The sequence below is a fragment of the Lingula anatina genome, chromosome 1, assembly GCF_051362555.1.
Source record: "Lingula anatina isolate TDL-2025a chromosome 1, LinAna3.0, whole genome shotgun sequence".
Lineage (NCBI taxonomy): Eukaryota > Metazoa > Brachiopoda > Lingulata > Lingulida > Lingulidae > Lingula > Lingula anatina.
The window spans coordinates 14,522,997-14,541,345 of NC_141767.1; the positions used below are offsets into that span (position 1 = coordinate 14,522,997).

Genomic DNA, 18,349 nt, shown 5'->3' on the forward strand with positions numbered 1-18,349 from the left:
GATTGTACTTTTTTACAAATATGGGCCATGGTGCAGAAAGTCATTATTTTCAATTTTTACATTGCTTTATGTAGAAAAATATGATGCCTGCCATTAGTTATGGCTGAGCTACTACAGGTTAATTTTTGAATGCGTTTTTCTTTGAGCTGTGCCTGCATATTTCCTAAAATTATTTATTAATAATAAGCATTGATTTCTGAAAGTATACAGTTAACTATCTGCACATTTCTTGCACCTTAAATCCAAAATACCTGCATGGAAGAGATTATACTAAGATACTGCAAAGGGGCATCATTTTACATAAACATGAATTCATTTCAAGACAAATACATTGATTTTCTTTTAAGATGATAATATATTGGCAATAGTTTTTTTTAGATTTCCTTTCTTCTTTTGCCTCAATGTCCAAATTTCAATACAAACATTTATTTTACTTTCAACACTTTCATTAATACTCATCCACACATTTGTGTAAAACTTTCAATTGATATATTTCAGTTGATTCATTTACAAGAGTTTTTTTTTCGTAATACACTTTTGTTTCACAAAGTGTCATTTTGCCTGCCTAATGGTAATTAATCACTGGATACCTTTTTCACATTTCCCATGAAACACATCCAGGGCTTTTGCTTAAACAAAAACTCAATTTTAACTAGCAATTTCGACTGTGGTTAACACTTAACCATGGTTATCCATCCTTGTTAATTATTCTACTTACGTGAATGCTGTAACAACTCGTGACCGTGGTCTACGTAATTAAACCCAGCGTGGGTCTCCAGTTCTGAGGCAATCGGCTCTTTATCACTGTTAAAACAAAATGTAACAATGCATGTGGAATGCATGTGCGCAAAGTAGATGTCAAGTCTTATTTCCATTTTTTATTTTGAGTATCGTGTTACATTAAATACGGGCAGGAAACTAACTATATATAGATATGCTGTCCCTTTTTAACACATACTGACAATTAATGTCATATTTCGAGATGTACTGGGGATGTATTTTTATAGACTCGCCGTTAATGAAATCATCACTTTCATGATCTCAACAAAAACATAAAAAGCACAGAAATACGTGTTTTTTTTTTTTGTTTGTTTTTTTTTTAATGTTTAGTTCCCCTAGAGTGTCTGTTGTAGAAAAGCCCGTGTTATGACGGAAGTTGAAGCATCTGATTCAAAGTGTCAAACATGGCACATAACACCTCATTAACAGCCCTTCCTTGTTCATATAAGAACATCTGTACACCCTAAACAAAAAGTTGGATTGATGAGGGCCAATTTTTTGTTTTTGCTCCCCTAACTAGTTTTAACACAAAACAGAAAGTTAATTCTACTGGGGATACTGTCCGATTTTATTGGAGTGCAGTGCACTTGCTAGTGTAATTGCAGCTTTTGTTATATAAGCCGGATCAAGCAATCTGTAATCAAAAATAAGGTGTATGGAGAGGGGAATGTGTTATAGGTAATATCAACCCTGATAATAAGATGACACCTCTGGCTTGTTCACACACTTCAAGTTCCACTCTCATCCAGTTGAATATTGGTTGTTGTTAGCTTTGAATATTCCCATCCTTTACGTCATACTTGTGATTATGTGACAATTTTACAGCATACATTTCTTATTTCAATGGCTTTGAGCACATCTGGCTAGCACAAAAAGCATAAAAAAAAAAAAAAACGTTTGGAAAACATTTTTTTTTTTCACAGAAACTGAACAGTTATACTCAGACGTGGCATAGCAACATTAGTTGTTCAAAGTCGAAACTTTGTTGAATGATTAAATTGGAAATGGTCCCTACCTTCATATGATAAACACAGTGTTGTTTAAAACTGAATTTTGTTTTGATTACTCACAAAACTTAAAATTAGCTTTTTTTAAATGAAAAAACCTTGTTCCTGGACTTTTTTTTCATCAAATCTGTTTTAACCACTAGTTTTTAGAAAACCAATGTCTGCAAGATCACACTGTTAAATGATTTATAATTCAGTATTTTATTCGTTTCCTTGATTTGGCTATAAAAATGATATTCACATGATGTTTAGATTAGATCACTAATGATAAGTGATAACATAGTTGAAGAGACTTTTTTCAATGCCACAGCATCAAGTTTCTTGCATTTCTCACTGTAAAACAATGCAATAGTAAAACAGAAGTTGAGCAATAAGTCCCTGAGAAATTTTCTTTCACTTAAAACAATCACAGAGAGGCATCGTGCACTTACCTCACTAATTGAGTCTGTTGACATGCGAGTGGTCCTCCAGTACGTAAAATCTCTGCTGTTGCTCTTCCCATGCGGCAGCGCTTCTGCTGAATGCTTCTGAATGTGCTCTCGTCCCAGAAGATTGGGCATGGCCCATTTCATTTCATGGGGGTGAAAGGTAGTTGTGCCTGATTGCATGTATTTACATGTGCAGGCAATACGATTCTGGTTTCAGTGTCTGTCTCTCTATACAAATTAAAATGATACATTAGCTGATCTGGAAGAAGTAGATTTGTGCTTTAGTTTATCATTATGGAGGTTGCCAAGTGATTTTTTTTTTCGTCATTTTCATCCATTATAGCTTTCATGAATGCTATAATGACGTGACCAAGCTGACAGCAAATTCTCACTGATTATTATTAAGTAACTGAGAGTTTATCTCTTACTTAATGCAGTCATTATCAATGCTTAAGTCTGTAAAATATTGTCATTTTGAATCAGAAATTAGATTTGTACAAATTTTTGCAAAATAACCTCAAACATTTTACAGACAAATATTTTACTGAAATATTTTGATGGAAGGTACGGCTGTATAAAGCTCTGTTTATTGTGCTAAGCTTATATCTTGAAGGCACCAGGGGGAAATAATTTATTTATAATTTAACACTGGTTGCATACCGACACAACCTCAGAAGTTCACTGGACTCAAAATTTTATTGTTATGTAACCTGAGTACATTTATATTTTGAAAGACCGTACATTGTTCATTACGATGCTGATTTACCTTTTTTTGTTTTTTGTTAATTGAAAGGAAATCCTAATTGTACATGGAATCTCACTAATGATTATCCTTAAAGCTAACCCAGCTCAGCTGATTACTGAATATAAATAGAGAGTTGTCAGGGACAGCTCGGTGTCATTTATGAGGATGATGGATTGATGGTAAAACTGAGAAGAAAAGGAAAAAGCACATCTGTTTTGATTGAAGATTTTCCTTTTCTTTCAGATATCATTGGCTGATGTTAATCCTGAAATATTTGCTACATATTTAAGGCTTTTGATATTTTGTGTAGTTATTCTGAAAACACAATATACAACGGAGAAAAGATGACAGGCTTAGCATGTGAAAGATTTGATAAAAATAGCCAATTTAAAAACAAAAATACATTACAATGAACATATCAAGAACGTAAAACACAAAACCTTGCTGAGATTACGGTAATAACTTGATCTGTTCTGTGGGCAAAAATGATCAAGGTTTCAGATACATCAATTTAAAACCATAAAAATAATATTTTTGTATAGCATTTGTGGTGCTTTTAATGCGTAGAATAGAACTGTAAGGTAGTCTGCTTTTCAATTTTGTTTCCACCACTCAATAGGATTGCTCATATTATAGTATTTTAAGAAATTAAGACTTAAAAATACAGTATCTGTAAAATTCACAATTTTCCCCCATTAAAAAAATCATTTTTTAATCATGTCTTTATCATCAGTGTCTATTTACTTTGAGATTACCCTGAGCTGATGTGTGCCAGACTTTTCAGCCTTATGTATACTGTCATTGAATTCTGAGGTCACATTCAGAACAAGCTGATCTGTGGACTAACAGATCCGAGCAGATTTTTGAAGTGAAATGAATATTTGAAATCAGCTAAAAAATCATTGCTTGTAGCTACCTGGAAAGAGAAGTTAAATCACTATGCTCAATAAACTTTTCAATTTATTACTCCTGGCAAAATTGCACACCTTCAGTAGTAGTTGGCACCCTTCAAATCTGCTACATGTAAATATGAGTGAACAAACAACTTCATTTGGCATAAAAATTGTAAGTGCACCAGTGGTCTGTAAACTCTAGATGTAATCTGTGATCCAGTTACGTTAGTTTGTCTATAACCAGCATGGTGATTTCTGTTCACCCACACGTTCCTCTTGCAATTAGATAAGTATACCACGACTTGTACACGTTGCAAAACATGTGTGAGTGTCATACTCCCCTTGGTAATTCTTATGCCATGCCCGAGTCCATTCTTCTGGATTAAGGTAGATAGATACCTAAAAATGGCTTAGATTGGTAAAAATATTATTTTTCCTGTTGCATTTATGTGAATTACTTATCTGCATATTAGTGTTATAAAACCTAAACACTTTTAGAGCAAAAATTTCCTTTTTCGTCATTTTATTCATCATCCCACACGCTTCTGCTCTGATGGATATTGTAACCCTTTATTATCATCCAGATACTGAAAATGAGTTTTTCCTGCGACAAATGATTCAATAATGTATCTATCTTCGTGCTGATTTAAAACAATGAAAAAAAACCTCAAAAAAATCAAATATAAGTGTTAATATTTTTTCATTGCAATGTATAAGCATAGGCAACTAAAAGCTTTAATTGTCAATTTAACACCTATTTTGAGATGAGATAGTAATCAGTATGTGACGAAACTTCATCCCTGAAAAAGATTTTATCACGAATATCCTACGCTGTCATTTTGGTTTAAATGTTTTTGTTATGGAGTTATGAGCCCCTAATTACAGATTTTCATTAAACAAAGGCATTATTTTGCTTTATCAACAATAAAATCTTAACTAAGACTTCACAAAGAAAAATCGCTGGGAGGGTTTTGAATAATAAATGGTATCATTAAATTGGCTTTGAAATGGTGATCTTGGGTGCTCAGGTAAAAGAGAAATTTGAGAAACCAATTTTTTTGTTTTCACCTCAAAATCTCAACTATGATACCACACTGAAGATTAATTAATTACCCAAAAGAATGTATATAAGGCAAGAAATAAGGAGTTTTGGGCCAAGGGTGACAATATGCTTCAGCTCCTTCCCTGTTTTTGGTCAATTTAACTGCATTATTTTATTTCCTTTTTTTTTGTTTGTTTTTTTTTTTTGGTGTAATGGGATGTAACTTCATAATGAAATTGGATATCATGATGAAAATTGTCGTAGTTGATGACAAAAGTGTTAACTTCCACCAAACAAAGGCATTATTTCACCTCTTTACTGTTAATATCAGAAGTGAGCCTTTCAAAAAGATTCCCTGGCAACAAATGGTAGGACTTTTAGTTGTGATTAATTTGGCTTTAAGATGTTGATTTCAGTTCAAGTGAGAGAGATCTGCTCGATTTCAAAAATACAATTTTCACCACAAAAATGCTGCTCTTACATCAACAACTCGAAGAATGACAAGGTTTATTTATTTAAGATATCAAGATGGCGCCGTCCTATGGCGACATGATCTGTCGCGTTGTAGTATTACTTGTTATTTTACTTCCAATTTTTAACTTTACTATTGGATACATAACTTATTCAAGAGAGGAGCTGCTACGGGTCAGAAATACTCATATTGAGGGGAGCTATGACTTGTTGGGAGGACTAAATCAGGTTGACTTTATTACCAGTACCGACTATGAAGATTCAAATACGCGGCGGAAGGGGCGAAAGCGAGGTAAACGAGGTGGGGCTCTAGTCAGGCTGCGTAACCGCGGAAATCGATCCCCGCTGCCGAGCATATTTCTCATAAATGCCCGATCGTTACGCCATAAGGTGGATGAGCTCCACGGTCTTATCAGTACCAATCGAGATTACAGAGATTGTTCAGCCTACTTTATCACAGAAACGTGGCTCAATAACCTTGTCCCGGATGCGGCCATTCAAAGTCAAATCCCGGGATTCACGTTATACAGATCCGACCGATTATTCGACACCGTGGACAAAGATCGTGGTGGTGGCGTGTGCCTCTTGATCAACGACTCCTGGTGCAATAACGCGAAGGTACTATCCAGATGCTGTACCAAGGAACTAGAGACTCTAGTCATCAAGTGCCGCCCGTTCTACTTGCCACGAGAGTTCACATCAGTCATTCTTACAGTTGTATATATTTCACCCGATGCGGACGCCAAGTCGGCCATCAGTCAACTCACACAGATTATAACAGACTATGAAAATGCAAACCCAGGAATACTATCTATCATAGCAGGAGATTTCAACCACACAAACCTGAAAAAGGGTTTACCTAAGTATTTTCAACATGTATCGTGCCATACTAGGAAAGATAAAACACTAGACCACTGTTACACAACGATCAGGGGTGCTTATAAATCACTGAAACGACCACCATTGGATAAGTCAGACCACAACATGATCCATCTCGTCCCAGCATACAAACAACAGCTGAAGCGTGAAAAACCGGTACGTAGAGTAATTCATCAGTTTAGTGAGGACGCAATAGAACGACTTCGTGGCTGTTTTGCATGCACTGACTGGGACTTATTTCTCCGGGATGCAGCTGATCTTGATGAATGTGCTGAAGTGACAATGAGCTACATAAAATTCTGCGAGGAATTATGCATTCCGAGTAAAACTGTTACATCATATCCAAACAACAAACCTTGGTTTTGTTCCTCAGTACGTAAACAACTTGTGGCCAGACAGGAAGCATTCAGATTGGGCAATTTGGACGCTATCAAGCGGTCAAAATATGACCTGCGCCGGGCCATCAAGCGCGCTAAGTTGCGGTATAGAGATAAACTTGAGGCAGACATCTCCAGCTGTAATTCTAGTGAGCTCTGGCAGGGAGTGAACAAAATCACCGGCTACAAACCTAAAACCAAACTCTCACCCACGGATGACACCAGCCTACCAGACAAGTTGAATGAATTCTACGCCCGCTTCGACAGACCAAATACTATATCTCCTATCATCTGTTCCCGAGATAAAGAAGCACCCTTCCAGCTGTCGGAAGAAGACACCCGGCTTGGTCTTATTAGATTGAAAGTTAAGAAAGCGGCAGGTCCGGATGGGATTACACCTAGGTTGCTGAAATTATGTGCCGATGAGCTCTCTGGTGTACTGTGCAACATCTACAATTGGTCTTTACGCTCTAGCTATGTGCCAAAAATATTTAAACAATCTGTGATAATACCTGTTCCAAAGCGCACGCCTGTTACCTGTCTTAATGACTTTAGGCCTGTAGCTCTAACTTCCATTGTTATGAAAGTGCTTGAGAAATTTGTTATGCAACATGTGAAATCAAAATTACCGACGTCCTTCGACCCTTTTCAATTTGCATATAGAAAGAATAGGTCGACGGAAGATGCTGTTGCTATTACTCTACATAATGTTCTTACTTTTTTGGATCGTAAAATCCCTAACTATGCAAGGTTACTTTTTATTGACTATAGTTCTGCTTTTAACACGATATCGCCTTTTAAACTTCACGAAAAACTTATTAACTCTCTCCATTTTAGTAAATCACTAAGTAATTGGATTTTAAATTTCTTAATTAATCGTACACAACAGGTCAGAGTCGGCAATAACTTTTCCAAGATTATAGAGATAAATACTGGCACGCCTCAGGGCTGCGTCATTTCGCCTCTCTTATATTCTCTGTTTACATCCGACTGTGTGGCTTCGTATCCTGATTGCTTGATTGTTAAGTTTGCAGATGATACCACCTGCGCTGGCCTTATTAGCACTTCCGAGTCTGACTATCGAAATCAAGTTTCGGCCCTTGTTTCATGGTGCTCTGAAAACGACCTCGAGCTTAACGTTAAAAAGACAAAAGAAATTATTGTAGATTTTAGGAAAAACCCAACAGAAATTAGCCATCTTACGCTGAATGGTTCTGAGGTTGAAATAGTCAGACATTTCAAATTTCTTGGCATACATATATCTGATGATCTTAAATGGCACATTAACATAGATGATATTGTCCGCAAAGCTCAGCAAAGACTCTACTTTCTACGACGATTGAGGTCATTCTATGTCAACCAAGAACTGCTGGCAAAATTTTACCGGGCTGTGATTGAGAGTGTGCTAACACAATCTTTCACCGTCTGGTACAGTAGTGCTACAGTAGAGGACAAGAATCGCCTCAACCGCGTAGTAAAAACTGCCAGGCGCATTGTAGGTAGGGACCTGCCGTCTATTGAATGTTTGTATACGAGACGAGTGCTCAAGAAAGTAAAGTCAATCACGAGTGACCCTGGTCACCCAGCGAATAGCCTACTTATGCATATGTCAACAAGCCGACTGCGGTCATTAAAAGCAACCTCCACGCGCACTAAGAATAGTTTTTATCCATCAGCAGTACGTATTTTTAATGAACAAAATGTATTTTAATAATTCCACTGTATCACATTTTATCGACAGATCATACCAACTTTCATTTTATACTTGTATAAATATGACAATAAATTATTATTATTATTATTATTATTATTATTATTATTATTATTATTATTATTATTATTTCTACATTATCTTACAGTGCATTCTAAACAAGTTGATTGATGGAATAACAGAACCACGAACTAAATATGGTTGACTCAATTAAAAGTGATGCTGCTAATTCCCTGATGGTCTCCACACACACCATTTAATTTGGCTCTGAGGTTTAACTGCTAGGCCCCTGTAGCGATGGTGTATGTGGAGGTGGGGGGACCATCAGGGAATTAGTGGCATTGGCCATATTTAGTCGATAGTCTGCGGATCATCTGCTCTGAATGCACTCTTAGGGAAAAGGAAATGGATCCTAACATATCTATCTTCTTGAAGTAACAATGTTTTTGGCTCATTCAATAATTTTTTTTTTTTGATATGTTGTTTAAATATTATTTTCTGTCACTATCTAACAATAACACCTTTGAAATAACTTCGGAAGAGAAGAAGAATTGCACCAAGATGATATTGTATGCATTTTTAAAAAGACTAAGCAAAGTTGTTGAATATTTACAAATAAAAATCTTTAAATTATACAATAAGAGTAATCTTTAGGGTGGTATTGAGTGTGGTTTGTTTTCAGATCAGACACCTCTGTTTTTAAACTGTATTTCCATTAAAGCTATATGCTTATGCAATTTATCCGTCAGCATGCATTTGTCTTTATCATTATAGTCAGTGATTTGTTTCACTTGATTGAAGGTTTGTTCTTCTTTAGTTCTTTTTCTATGAACTCATTTTTAAAAACAGAAAACCCCTTAGTTACCTTCAACTAAGAAGATTTGGAAGCACTGTTTTTTTTTTTAAGAATGCTTTTGTATAATCTGATACCAATCGGAAAATGACATTTTATTTTTGAACCTGTAATTGTAACCATAAGCTTTTGGCCTTTCTCTCAGAGAATGCCTGAGATATTAGTCTTTAAATATTTATAGTGACAGATAGGCAGCCATGCAAGGGTCTTAGGAGGGCTGCACCTCATTTAACCCTTTCTGTTGTCAAAGACTGGTTGTGTTTCCATGAGTAAGTATACAATGCCGTGTAGTCTTATCAGGAGAGAGATTTATCAATCATCCCATATTTACTACAGTGAAACCATTTCCTTGGCACTGAAATAGGAAAATTTCACCACCATTCCCCCCTCCCCTTGATTGCTTATGTGCTATTCTTTTCTTAAAGAACAAGCAGATGTTGTGTTGTCATTGATACTGATAGCATACAGCACAGGCCACATTCAGAACAGTGGACTAACCAGTCTGATGGTCAAATTCGGCTAACCCACTTGAATACTTCCTCACGGGGAATCTATTTAGTGTCTATTAGCGGATAAGACAGCAAGCTTATTAGTGGGTCTCCATATTTGACCACTTTTGACTACTTAGGCTCTATTCCCATAGATTTTAGATCGATCTATCCCCGCGGGGAGTCTCACTAGATTACTTTCAGATAATCCGACTTAAATGTCCGTCCCGCCTACTACAAGCTTTAAGGGGGTAATTAACTTTCGTGTCCGCCCGGCTGACAGCTATTTAGCGTGAACCCCCAGGGAGTTAGGTCGATCTAAAGTAGGTTGATCTAATCTATGGAAATGGGGTGTTAGTCTGTTGTTCTGAATGCAGCCATATTCAGTTAAAATTGAAATAGATATTCGCTCATTCAGAGCCATCAAGGGCAGCATTATTATCAAGGTGCCCAAATTATACTGCTTAAAATAATGAAAATTGTTAATCATTGTTAAGTGTTTGTAACTTCTATGTCATGTGATGAAAATTGAATCAAAACGTAAGAGTTCAGCATGTCAGTTATCTTTATGGACTGATATACTTGTGTGTGTGTGTGTGTGTGTGCGCGTGCGCGTGCGCGTGCGTGTGTGTGTACTCTTACAGTTACTGTATGTGATCATATAGGTAAATCTTTGTTGTAAGCAAATGCACTACAGAAATTGTGGTTATGTACACAAACAAAAATTTTAATTAATAATAATATTATTTTTAATTAATAATATGTGTATTAATAAAAAAAGGTGTTTAAATATCGGAAATTATTTTTTAAAAAATCTGTGAATTACAGAAACTTGTTACTACATGTCCACAGATTTGTAAAGCTGCCTATGCATATGCCAGTTAATTAGCGGATCTGTCTATGGCCAAGACCTTGGGGAGGAAGATTGCCAGCTAGGATAGCTATTTATCAACTTCCTCTCACTGATGTGTAAAAAAATATGATTTATTACTGCTGGTTAAACCAGCAACATCAAAGTTGTGCAAAGTTCCTGAAATATCAGACAGTCGCTGTATGGCAAACCACAGCCTAATGCTGTAGACGCATCACGCAGACCTTTTACTTGGTGTTGTTGTTTTGATAGTAAATGAGGTAAAATTGTGGATGCTGAAAGTGTTGCGTTACTGTGTCATGTTTAATCATGCATCACCCTTTTGCATGCCCCTTCAAGAATTGTGGGTTTTATGTAATCATTTAGGTAAATCAAATGAAATAGAATTTGATAGCATGCTTTTGGTGCTGGCTAGAAGAGAAGGTTAATGATTTTTGGTTAAATTTGGTTTCATAGAATATGAGAGTGGTACGGACCGAACTGTTAAGTAGACTTGAGGATGTGTTTTTCATAATTGGAGATGTGGAAAGAGCAATTTAAGGGGAGAATTGATTGCCTGAATAACCATGTTTTTGAAAGCATTGGGGAAATGTTATTTTGTTCTAGATTATAATGACGTAATAGATGTAACATTCTGATCAAGGTTGATAAGGAGAAGTGAAAATCAGTTCATGGAAAGGGCCATGCTTGTATGGATTGATATTTTACTATTGGATTTTAGCCAAGATGAAAAGAAATGCATTGTCAGTGTTGATTATATATTGTTTTTAAACTACATTCCAGTATTTGTTGAATTATGATGCATGCCACTTTTGGGAAATAGAGGTTTGTCTCTTTTGATATTTATATTGTCTGTTTTGATAGTGTCACTACTCGAAGAGACATTTGGATAAACACATCACACGTTCAGCCTAACTTTCCTGTGCACTCGGCTTAATTACCTCCCCCCCCCCAGCTGCTGCAGGAAGGATGTCAGACAATTAAGCTGATTCCATTGATTTCACTTTCCTAGAATCACCCGCTGAGTTGGATGAACCCAACTAGTACGATATCTCTGTCAGAATGTGCTCTAAGTTTTTTTGGAGGGGGGGGGGGACATGTAGAAACACTTATGCCCTGTTGACACCGAGCTATGACCCTTTCAGTGCAACTATGATCAAGAAGTTTTGGTATAGCCTAGGGTACATTTGCCATGTGATGTCTGTATGTGCATGTACACTACCCATATATCCATTTGCATGTCGTGGAGGAAGGCAGTAGCCGTATGGAATCCTATGAACTCGTATGGATTCATGGCCTCCAAGCCCCTAAGATTTTGTCAAAATGAAACTTATGAATTTTTTTTTTTTTTTATAGTAAACTCAGGGGCATAGCCAGCAATTGCAAAAGTGGGTTCTTTTTTTCCAAAAAGAGAATCTTTTACTATGAAATCAATGTGTACCTAGTTAAATTTTACCCAGAGGGAACCTTTTCCCGGCAAAAGGGCAGTTCGTTCGAACCTCCTGTACCCCCCCTGGCTACGGGTCTGAAACTGTAGGCCATGGCAATAGTGGCAATAGTGTAGATTGACTGCATTATAATTTGCTTTTGTTTTGTTGCATACAGTTGGCCCAATTAGTTGTAAGGGACTTATTCCTTGGCTGGCATTTTAAACAAAAGGATGAACAAACCAAAGCGTATTAAAATATAGGCGAATGTATAAGCGAAATACATGACTAGTTGCAACTATCTTCTGTCTGTGGGATAATTTCAATAATCTGTCTACTTGGTATGTTTCCCAGCAGCTGTTATTATTTTAATCTTTTATTCCATCAATTTGCCAAAACCAGAAACATGCAAAGAGATATCCCGCAGGGTTTGGGATAGCATGTTTCTTCTTTGTCAGTGTCTAATTTTAATTTAGTTGAGTTAAATGGCATATCTTTATTTATTTAATTTTAGTCAGTTTATGATTTCTACAACTTTAAAAACGTGTTTGCCCAACAACCTGGACAGCTGAATAGTGGAGAGAATAGTAGGAAGTCGTGAATGTTGTTCGAGTCAGGGTCATAGTGTTCAAGGCGACAGAAATTGATCTCCACCACCTGTGTTGACCTCCCTGGAGAGAGGACGGTGGGAAAGTTATTAGATTATTACTTTGCAGTGAAAAGAGATGCAGGTTTTTTTTTATAAGGTGATTTTTTTTCATCGACTAAAACATACCAACACGATTAATCAAGCAATCACTTCCTATTTGCAAATTGTCTTTTGGTATTTAATTACAGAGACATGGTCCTGCTGTGCACTGGACATGGGACAGTTTTTTTATTTTTTAAATCAATTTTTCTGGGAGAAATATTATAGAGAGGGTACATAACTTTAAGATACACCCAGTGGTGAGGTTAATGGTGTATTTCCCTGTTAAAATTAAATGTTATCATAGGGGAGTAGTTCACACAGACCATCATTTTGAGCAATTTTGAACTGGTTTCTTCTGTTGGATATTATATAGAGTCCATGTTTTTTCACTAGTGAGACTTATTATTATATATGGGCTTATTAATCACTTGGCAAGGGTGAAAATAATCAGTTACCCAAGTGGGTAAAATTTTCAGATATGATGATCTTTTATGGATATGATTTTTAAAATATCAGAAATAATTTCCACACATGCCATGAATATGACTAACTATTATTAAAGGTAGGAAGAAATATATCGATAATATATTGTTTTGAGTTTAGAATATGTTGTCATGCAATTAGATTTTGGTCAATTGATAGTCTTCAATTTATGGACTACTTACACACACACACACACACACACATGCGCGCAAGCGTGTGAACACACACAAAATTTGATTTAACTATTTGTAATGTGTAGTGACTTTTCCAGGTGCATACCTGTAGGAGTTGGCAAATGTTTTAGAATATACTCTTTAGCCTAATAAAAGACATAGTTAGTTAATTTTATGGCATCCAACTTATAATTTAGGGTTTATCTTGCCAAAGCAAAGTTAGCCATTGAATCAAGTTAACTCATCTTTATTCACTCTAGTACAAACATTGCTGGTTTAGAACAGCAGCATAACATATCTGGTTTAGGACATGTTTTAAAGGAAGCCCATGTAAATTGCCTCTTCAGTGGCATTTCAGGACTAGGCCAAGACAGCAAGATTGGTTCATTGTTGTTACATGCCTGGCTGGAATCATATTCATTGAAATTGATTGATTTTGAGCCTACTGTGAAGAAATGGAGATTTTTATTTTTTCTGACTCGGTTTCTTGCCTTTGATGTCAAGTTGTCTTTATTTCGCAGGTGTTTGCACATTTAGAAACATGGGAGGAAATGTCTGATCTCAGTCAACATGGGCATATTGAATGTGTTCTTTATAGAAATCTTGGTCCATCATTCTCTGTCTCCTGCCACTGTCTCACTACAGTCAACACTGCCCTGCTTTAATGGATGTGTACAGACGTGAACAGCTTCCATAGTTGAGTGAATTCATTGTTGCCACTCTGAGAGAGATTTTGAACCACATTAGTGGTATTTAGATTTCTTAATTAGGTCCTCTGTCATTTGCCTTTAGTGTTTATGTTTAAATATTTCATCTACCAGCACATGACAAAGTATTGTTTGGCAGGATGGCATTATTCAAGGAAAGCAAACGATGGGGCTTGTACTTCTGATTAGTGTGTGCTTAAGTTTAATTTTTAGATAAATACACAAGGGTTAATCAAGGGTTGATCAGAGGATTATACCTGAATTTTTTCATTTCTACTCTGTTGTCTTTTGTTATCTAAAAGGTCATTGGATGCTTTGAATTTTATGAAATAACACAAATAACAAGCCTTGATCTTTATCAGACACAAACCACTAGAAGGTTAAATATACTGTTATAACTTGAGATTACAGGGAATTGGATATCTCATTCATAGACATTTCAAAACCATGTAAAATACATATCTGTAGAAGTATTAATTTTTTTGAAAATTGGGAAATAAAGTAATGAGGAGTCCAATTACACAAATTGTAAATAGATATGATGAAATAAGATTGTTACTCTTTCATTGTTAAAAGGTAAACACGATAAATTATTTTAAACTGTTTTATGAAGTGGGCTTATCTTACTTGCTAAAAGTTTAAGGCATAGACAAGAAAGTAACAGCATTTTGATATACATATAAGATATGTGTGAATATTTTATTCAGAATAAAAGTCAATTCATAATTATTTTTATTTTAGCATAAGGCAGAATGGATTAACCTTACTCGTACCATTCTTCAAGCATGTTTTCCTCTCCCCTACGGTCAGTGAGAGGAGCGGTCAGTGGAAGTCCAGACTGTTGACCACTCTGTTACACGTGTGTGGACAGCTGGCAGAAGAAGATGCAATACATCTGTACCTGTTTCTCAGGGATATTGTGCCATGTCTTCTGGTGAGGGTAATGTTTCCGTAACTTCTGACTTCAGACATTAATTGCCATTTTTGATTAACGGATGCGTTTTGTAAGTGGAATCAGCTTAACTTTCCTGTGCACTCGGCTTAATTACCCCCTAGCTGCTCCAGGAAGGATTTCAGAAAATTGAGCTGATTCCACTGATTTCACTTTCCTAAAATCCCCTGAGGTCCCCCCCCCCCCACACTCCCCTGTTGACAAAAAATTCCTGTCATGATTGTTGCTCATTGTAAATTATAGTTGATACAGAATCCTTTTATTTTACTAAAATTCAATTCAATACCACAAAATCTTTTGTTCATACTCATAACTAACATTTTGTCAGATTTTGTATTACTTATAGCTTGAATACGTCTGAATGGGATGGTTTTCATCCTCTTTTTTTATACCCGTTGAATTTCTGTTGCATTGTTGCTCACAGCATTGGTATAGGATATAACGTGCTGTGTTCGATTGATAACAACTTAAATATATGATCAAGTGCTTGTGAATAGTGAAAAGACAGTTAATAGTACTTTTTTAATACAGGTCATACCTTGAGGTGAAAATTGTTAGAATTTTGGGAAATATTTTTTTTCTTTTTTTCTTTCATTTATAATTACTCATATCAAGGGACATTGTATCTGTTTCATGGATTTTCTTTGTTTAATACTTTTATGTGTGCCAGCCATCGTTATCTGTGTAGGTAAATAACTAGTTTGCTTAAAAGTAGTAATTGGAACAATTTGCGGTAACTTAAGCTTTCTTAGATGAGAAATGGCAGATATCAGGTGACCATCTTAATTGGGATTGGTTTTTATGCAGTAATTATCTGCTTAACAGTGAGACTTTATATGTGTAAATGTCCTCATTTGATCAGTTGATTGGGATAATTAGATGGTTCAGAAAGGCATTTTCTTACCTAACGCCATATTTTGTGTTTCTTCATTAAGGATCATATTGATACCAACACTACTGCTTGGTATCATTTAAAGCTTGTTTTATTTTTTCAAAAATATCTCTAGAATGTATTTGATGTTGATATTTTAGCATACCAGCTAAATCTTGTTTTTGTTTTATAAAATAGCATTACTTTTTCTCAGGCAGTCTTTTGTGGATGATAGTACTTACAAAAGTTCAAAATTGAAATGTACAAACACCACCCATTGGCTCTGCCAGTAATAATCCCCTTTCTTTCCACCATTTCCATAAAGAAAATTGCTCATTATTTAAACGGATACAATAATAGATAACCGGGGCCCTATATTTTTCAAATGCTAAATGTTAGCCTTTTTGTTGAAGAAGATATATTTAAGATACCATTTTAAAATTTAGGGTCTTAAAGCGCATTCAGAACAGTGGATCAAGAGATCCAAGGATCAAGTATGATGACCCACTAAAAAGCTTGCCGCTTCATTCCCAATTAGACACTGAATAGATTCCTGCAGAGATTATGCAACAAGCATTCAAGTGAGTTGGCCATATTTGATCCACAGTTCTGTTGGTCCACTGTTCTGAATGTACCCTTAGAAGCTGTCCAGTATGATTGGAATCTTGAATCTTGACCATTTGTTTCCCAGATATACCCTCTCTCCCAACAAGAAGAAACACTGGAATATCTGACCACCTTGGCCTGGCACATAGATACAAATGCTCCGCCCACTGTTGTCCAGAGTGTCCTGCCAGTGGTCACCTCCCACCTGGTCACTTTGTGTGGCCATCTCATAACATCTGGACTGGACGTCTCAGCATGTCTTCGGCTACTGATAAGAGTTGTTCAGAGACACCCTGAGGTAGAATGCCACAGCTCACATTAGATGTTTTTTTTTATTTTTATTTATTTATTATTTTTATTATTATTTATTTATTTTTTGCTTAGGATTGATTTTGGTAACTCAACACAGTTGTTTATTGGATTTTGCTTTTATTAAAATAATATCAAAGAAGCAATGGTTTAATATCATAAACTATATTCTGTTTACCATAAAAATAGTCTAGTTATTGTCCTTTATCCAGTGTCATAACCAATTTTTCTTTCAGGTGTTCCATAACACTGGAGTGGTGCTTGCTTTGTTCTCTCTTATTGGAAGTACTCCTCAACTGTATATTGCTGAGGTGCTAAAATTAGGTATGTATGGACAAAATTTGGTAGGAATAAAGAAAAAAATTAATAATGAAATTTAAACATACTTCAGTTGGAATGAAGTGCAAAAAAGTATTTGTATCATCAGAAGTATCCCTTGCTAACACAATTAGTTAAATCAAAATGCCACTATTGGATTTATATCTTCCACCCAGGCACATAGTATATCACCCTCATGTCAAGGGCCATGCAGGTTTCAGTGGGGTTGCTTTCAATCCTCGAGATAATTGTCAAATGTTGTTTTAATCCTATTCTTTTAGATATAGGTTGAATTGAAAATGCCATTTAATCCTCTGGACTGGTTCAAAAAGTTATCTGGCTCCATCCAGACAGTCTTTACATAAATTCTTTCATAATGAATTGTGTAACTATATTCTGACTCAGTTACCTATCTATCACAGAACGAAAATGCATTGTTTTTCAAAGGAAGTCAGCAGAATATGCCATTTGTAGTTATTTCCTTGGCTACTATTTGATATTGGTTTAAAAAGGAAATAAGGCCGTAATCTTGTTAGATTTATGTTTCATTGTAATGGATCGATTTCTGTAGCAAGAAGGAGAATAGACTCAGAAAAATCCTCTCAGTAATTGTATGTAAATATCTCATCTTTTATGTTCTGTTTGCTTGCGTTTCTTTGTTGAAGAGGAGATAACAAACAAATCTTATTATTTGTCATTAATTGTCTTTTTCGTAAAAGGTAACATCTTTTAGAGATTAAAAATAAAGGCAACTGTGCTGAAGAAATGCAGTTTTCTTTGATTGGCAAAAATAACACTTAAAATACTGGTGCCATTATCGTAATTGAAATGTTCATGTTAGACACATGGGATTTAGCACTTAGTTCCTTAGAATGTTTTATTCTTTTTATTTATGTCTGTATTTTTTGTTATTGATGAAAACAGTTTGAATTTAATTTTGAATACAATGTTATACTGTAACATTTTTAATTGAGGACATGACTGTTATGGATTATTGGTGCATTAATGTTGGCACACTTCTATTCACATCACATCTATTTTAAAGTGAAACACTGGCCATCTTAATTCAACATAATTCAACTAAAAAACAATTAAAACTATTCTCTGAAATTCACTTAACACAAATATATGTATATTAACTAGTTATGTTGGTTACCGAGCAAAACTTTATTATTATCTTAAAACTCTTCTCTGAAATTCACTTAACACATATATATATTGACTAGTTATGTTGGTAACCAAGCAAAACTTTATTATCATCTTAAAA

At 35.5% G+C, this 18,349-nt stretch overlaps 2 protein-coding genes across 7 annotated transcripts in view; one reads left to right on the forward strand and one right to left on the reverse strand.

Moving 5' to 3' along the window:
* The window catches only part of LOC106179820 (FMRFamide receptor), a 34,492-nt gene extending 32,147 nt beyond the window's left edge, over nucleotides 1-2,345 (reverse strand). Inside the window, exons 1-2 of one of the 2 annotated variants that reach the window (XM_013563592.2) lie at nucleotides 2,219-2,320; nucleotides 719-804 (exon numbers count right to left, since the gene is read on the reverse strand). In XM_013563592.2, coding sequence (XP_013419046.2) covers nucleotides 719-804; nucleotides 2,219-2,289 — 157 coding nt within the window. In that variant the 5' untranslated portion in view covers nucleotides 2,290-2,320. Of the gene's footprint in view, nucleotides 1-718; nucleotides 805-2,218 lie in introns of both variants that reach the window. The other variant, XM_013563591.2, reaches the window with a different exon arrangement.
* Nucleotides 1-18,349, forward strand: part of LOC106179819 (focadhesin) — a 77,090-nt gene that overhangs the window by 36,199 nt on the left and 22,542 nt on the right. For 4 of the 5 annotated variants that reach the window (XM_086999896.1, XM_086999897.1, XM_086999892.1 and 1 more), the window contains 3 exons: nucleotides 14,768-14,960; nucleotides 16,541-16,753; nucleotides 17,001-17,088. In XM_086999896.1, the coding sequence (XP_086856022.1) occupies nucleotides 14,768-14,960; nucleotides 16,541-16,753; nucleotides 17,001-17,088 (494 nt within the window). Of the gene's footprint in view, nucleotides 1-10,785; nucleotides 10,806-14,767; nucleotides 14,961-16,540; nucleotides 16,754-17,000; nucleotides 17,089-18,349 lie in introns of those variants that run through there. The other variant, XM_013563588.2, reaches the window with a different exon arrangement.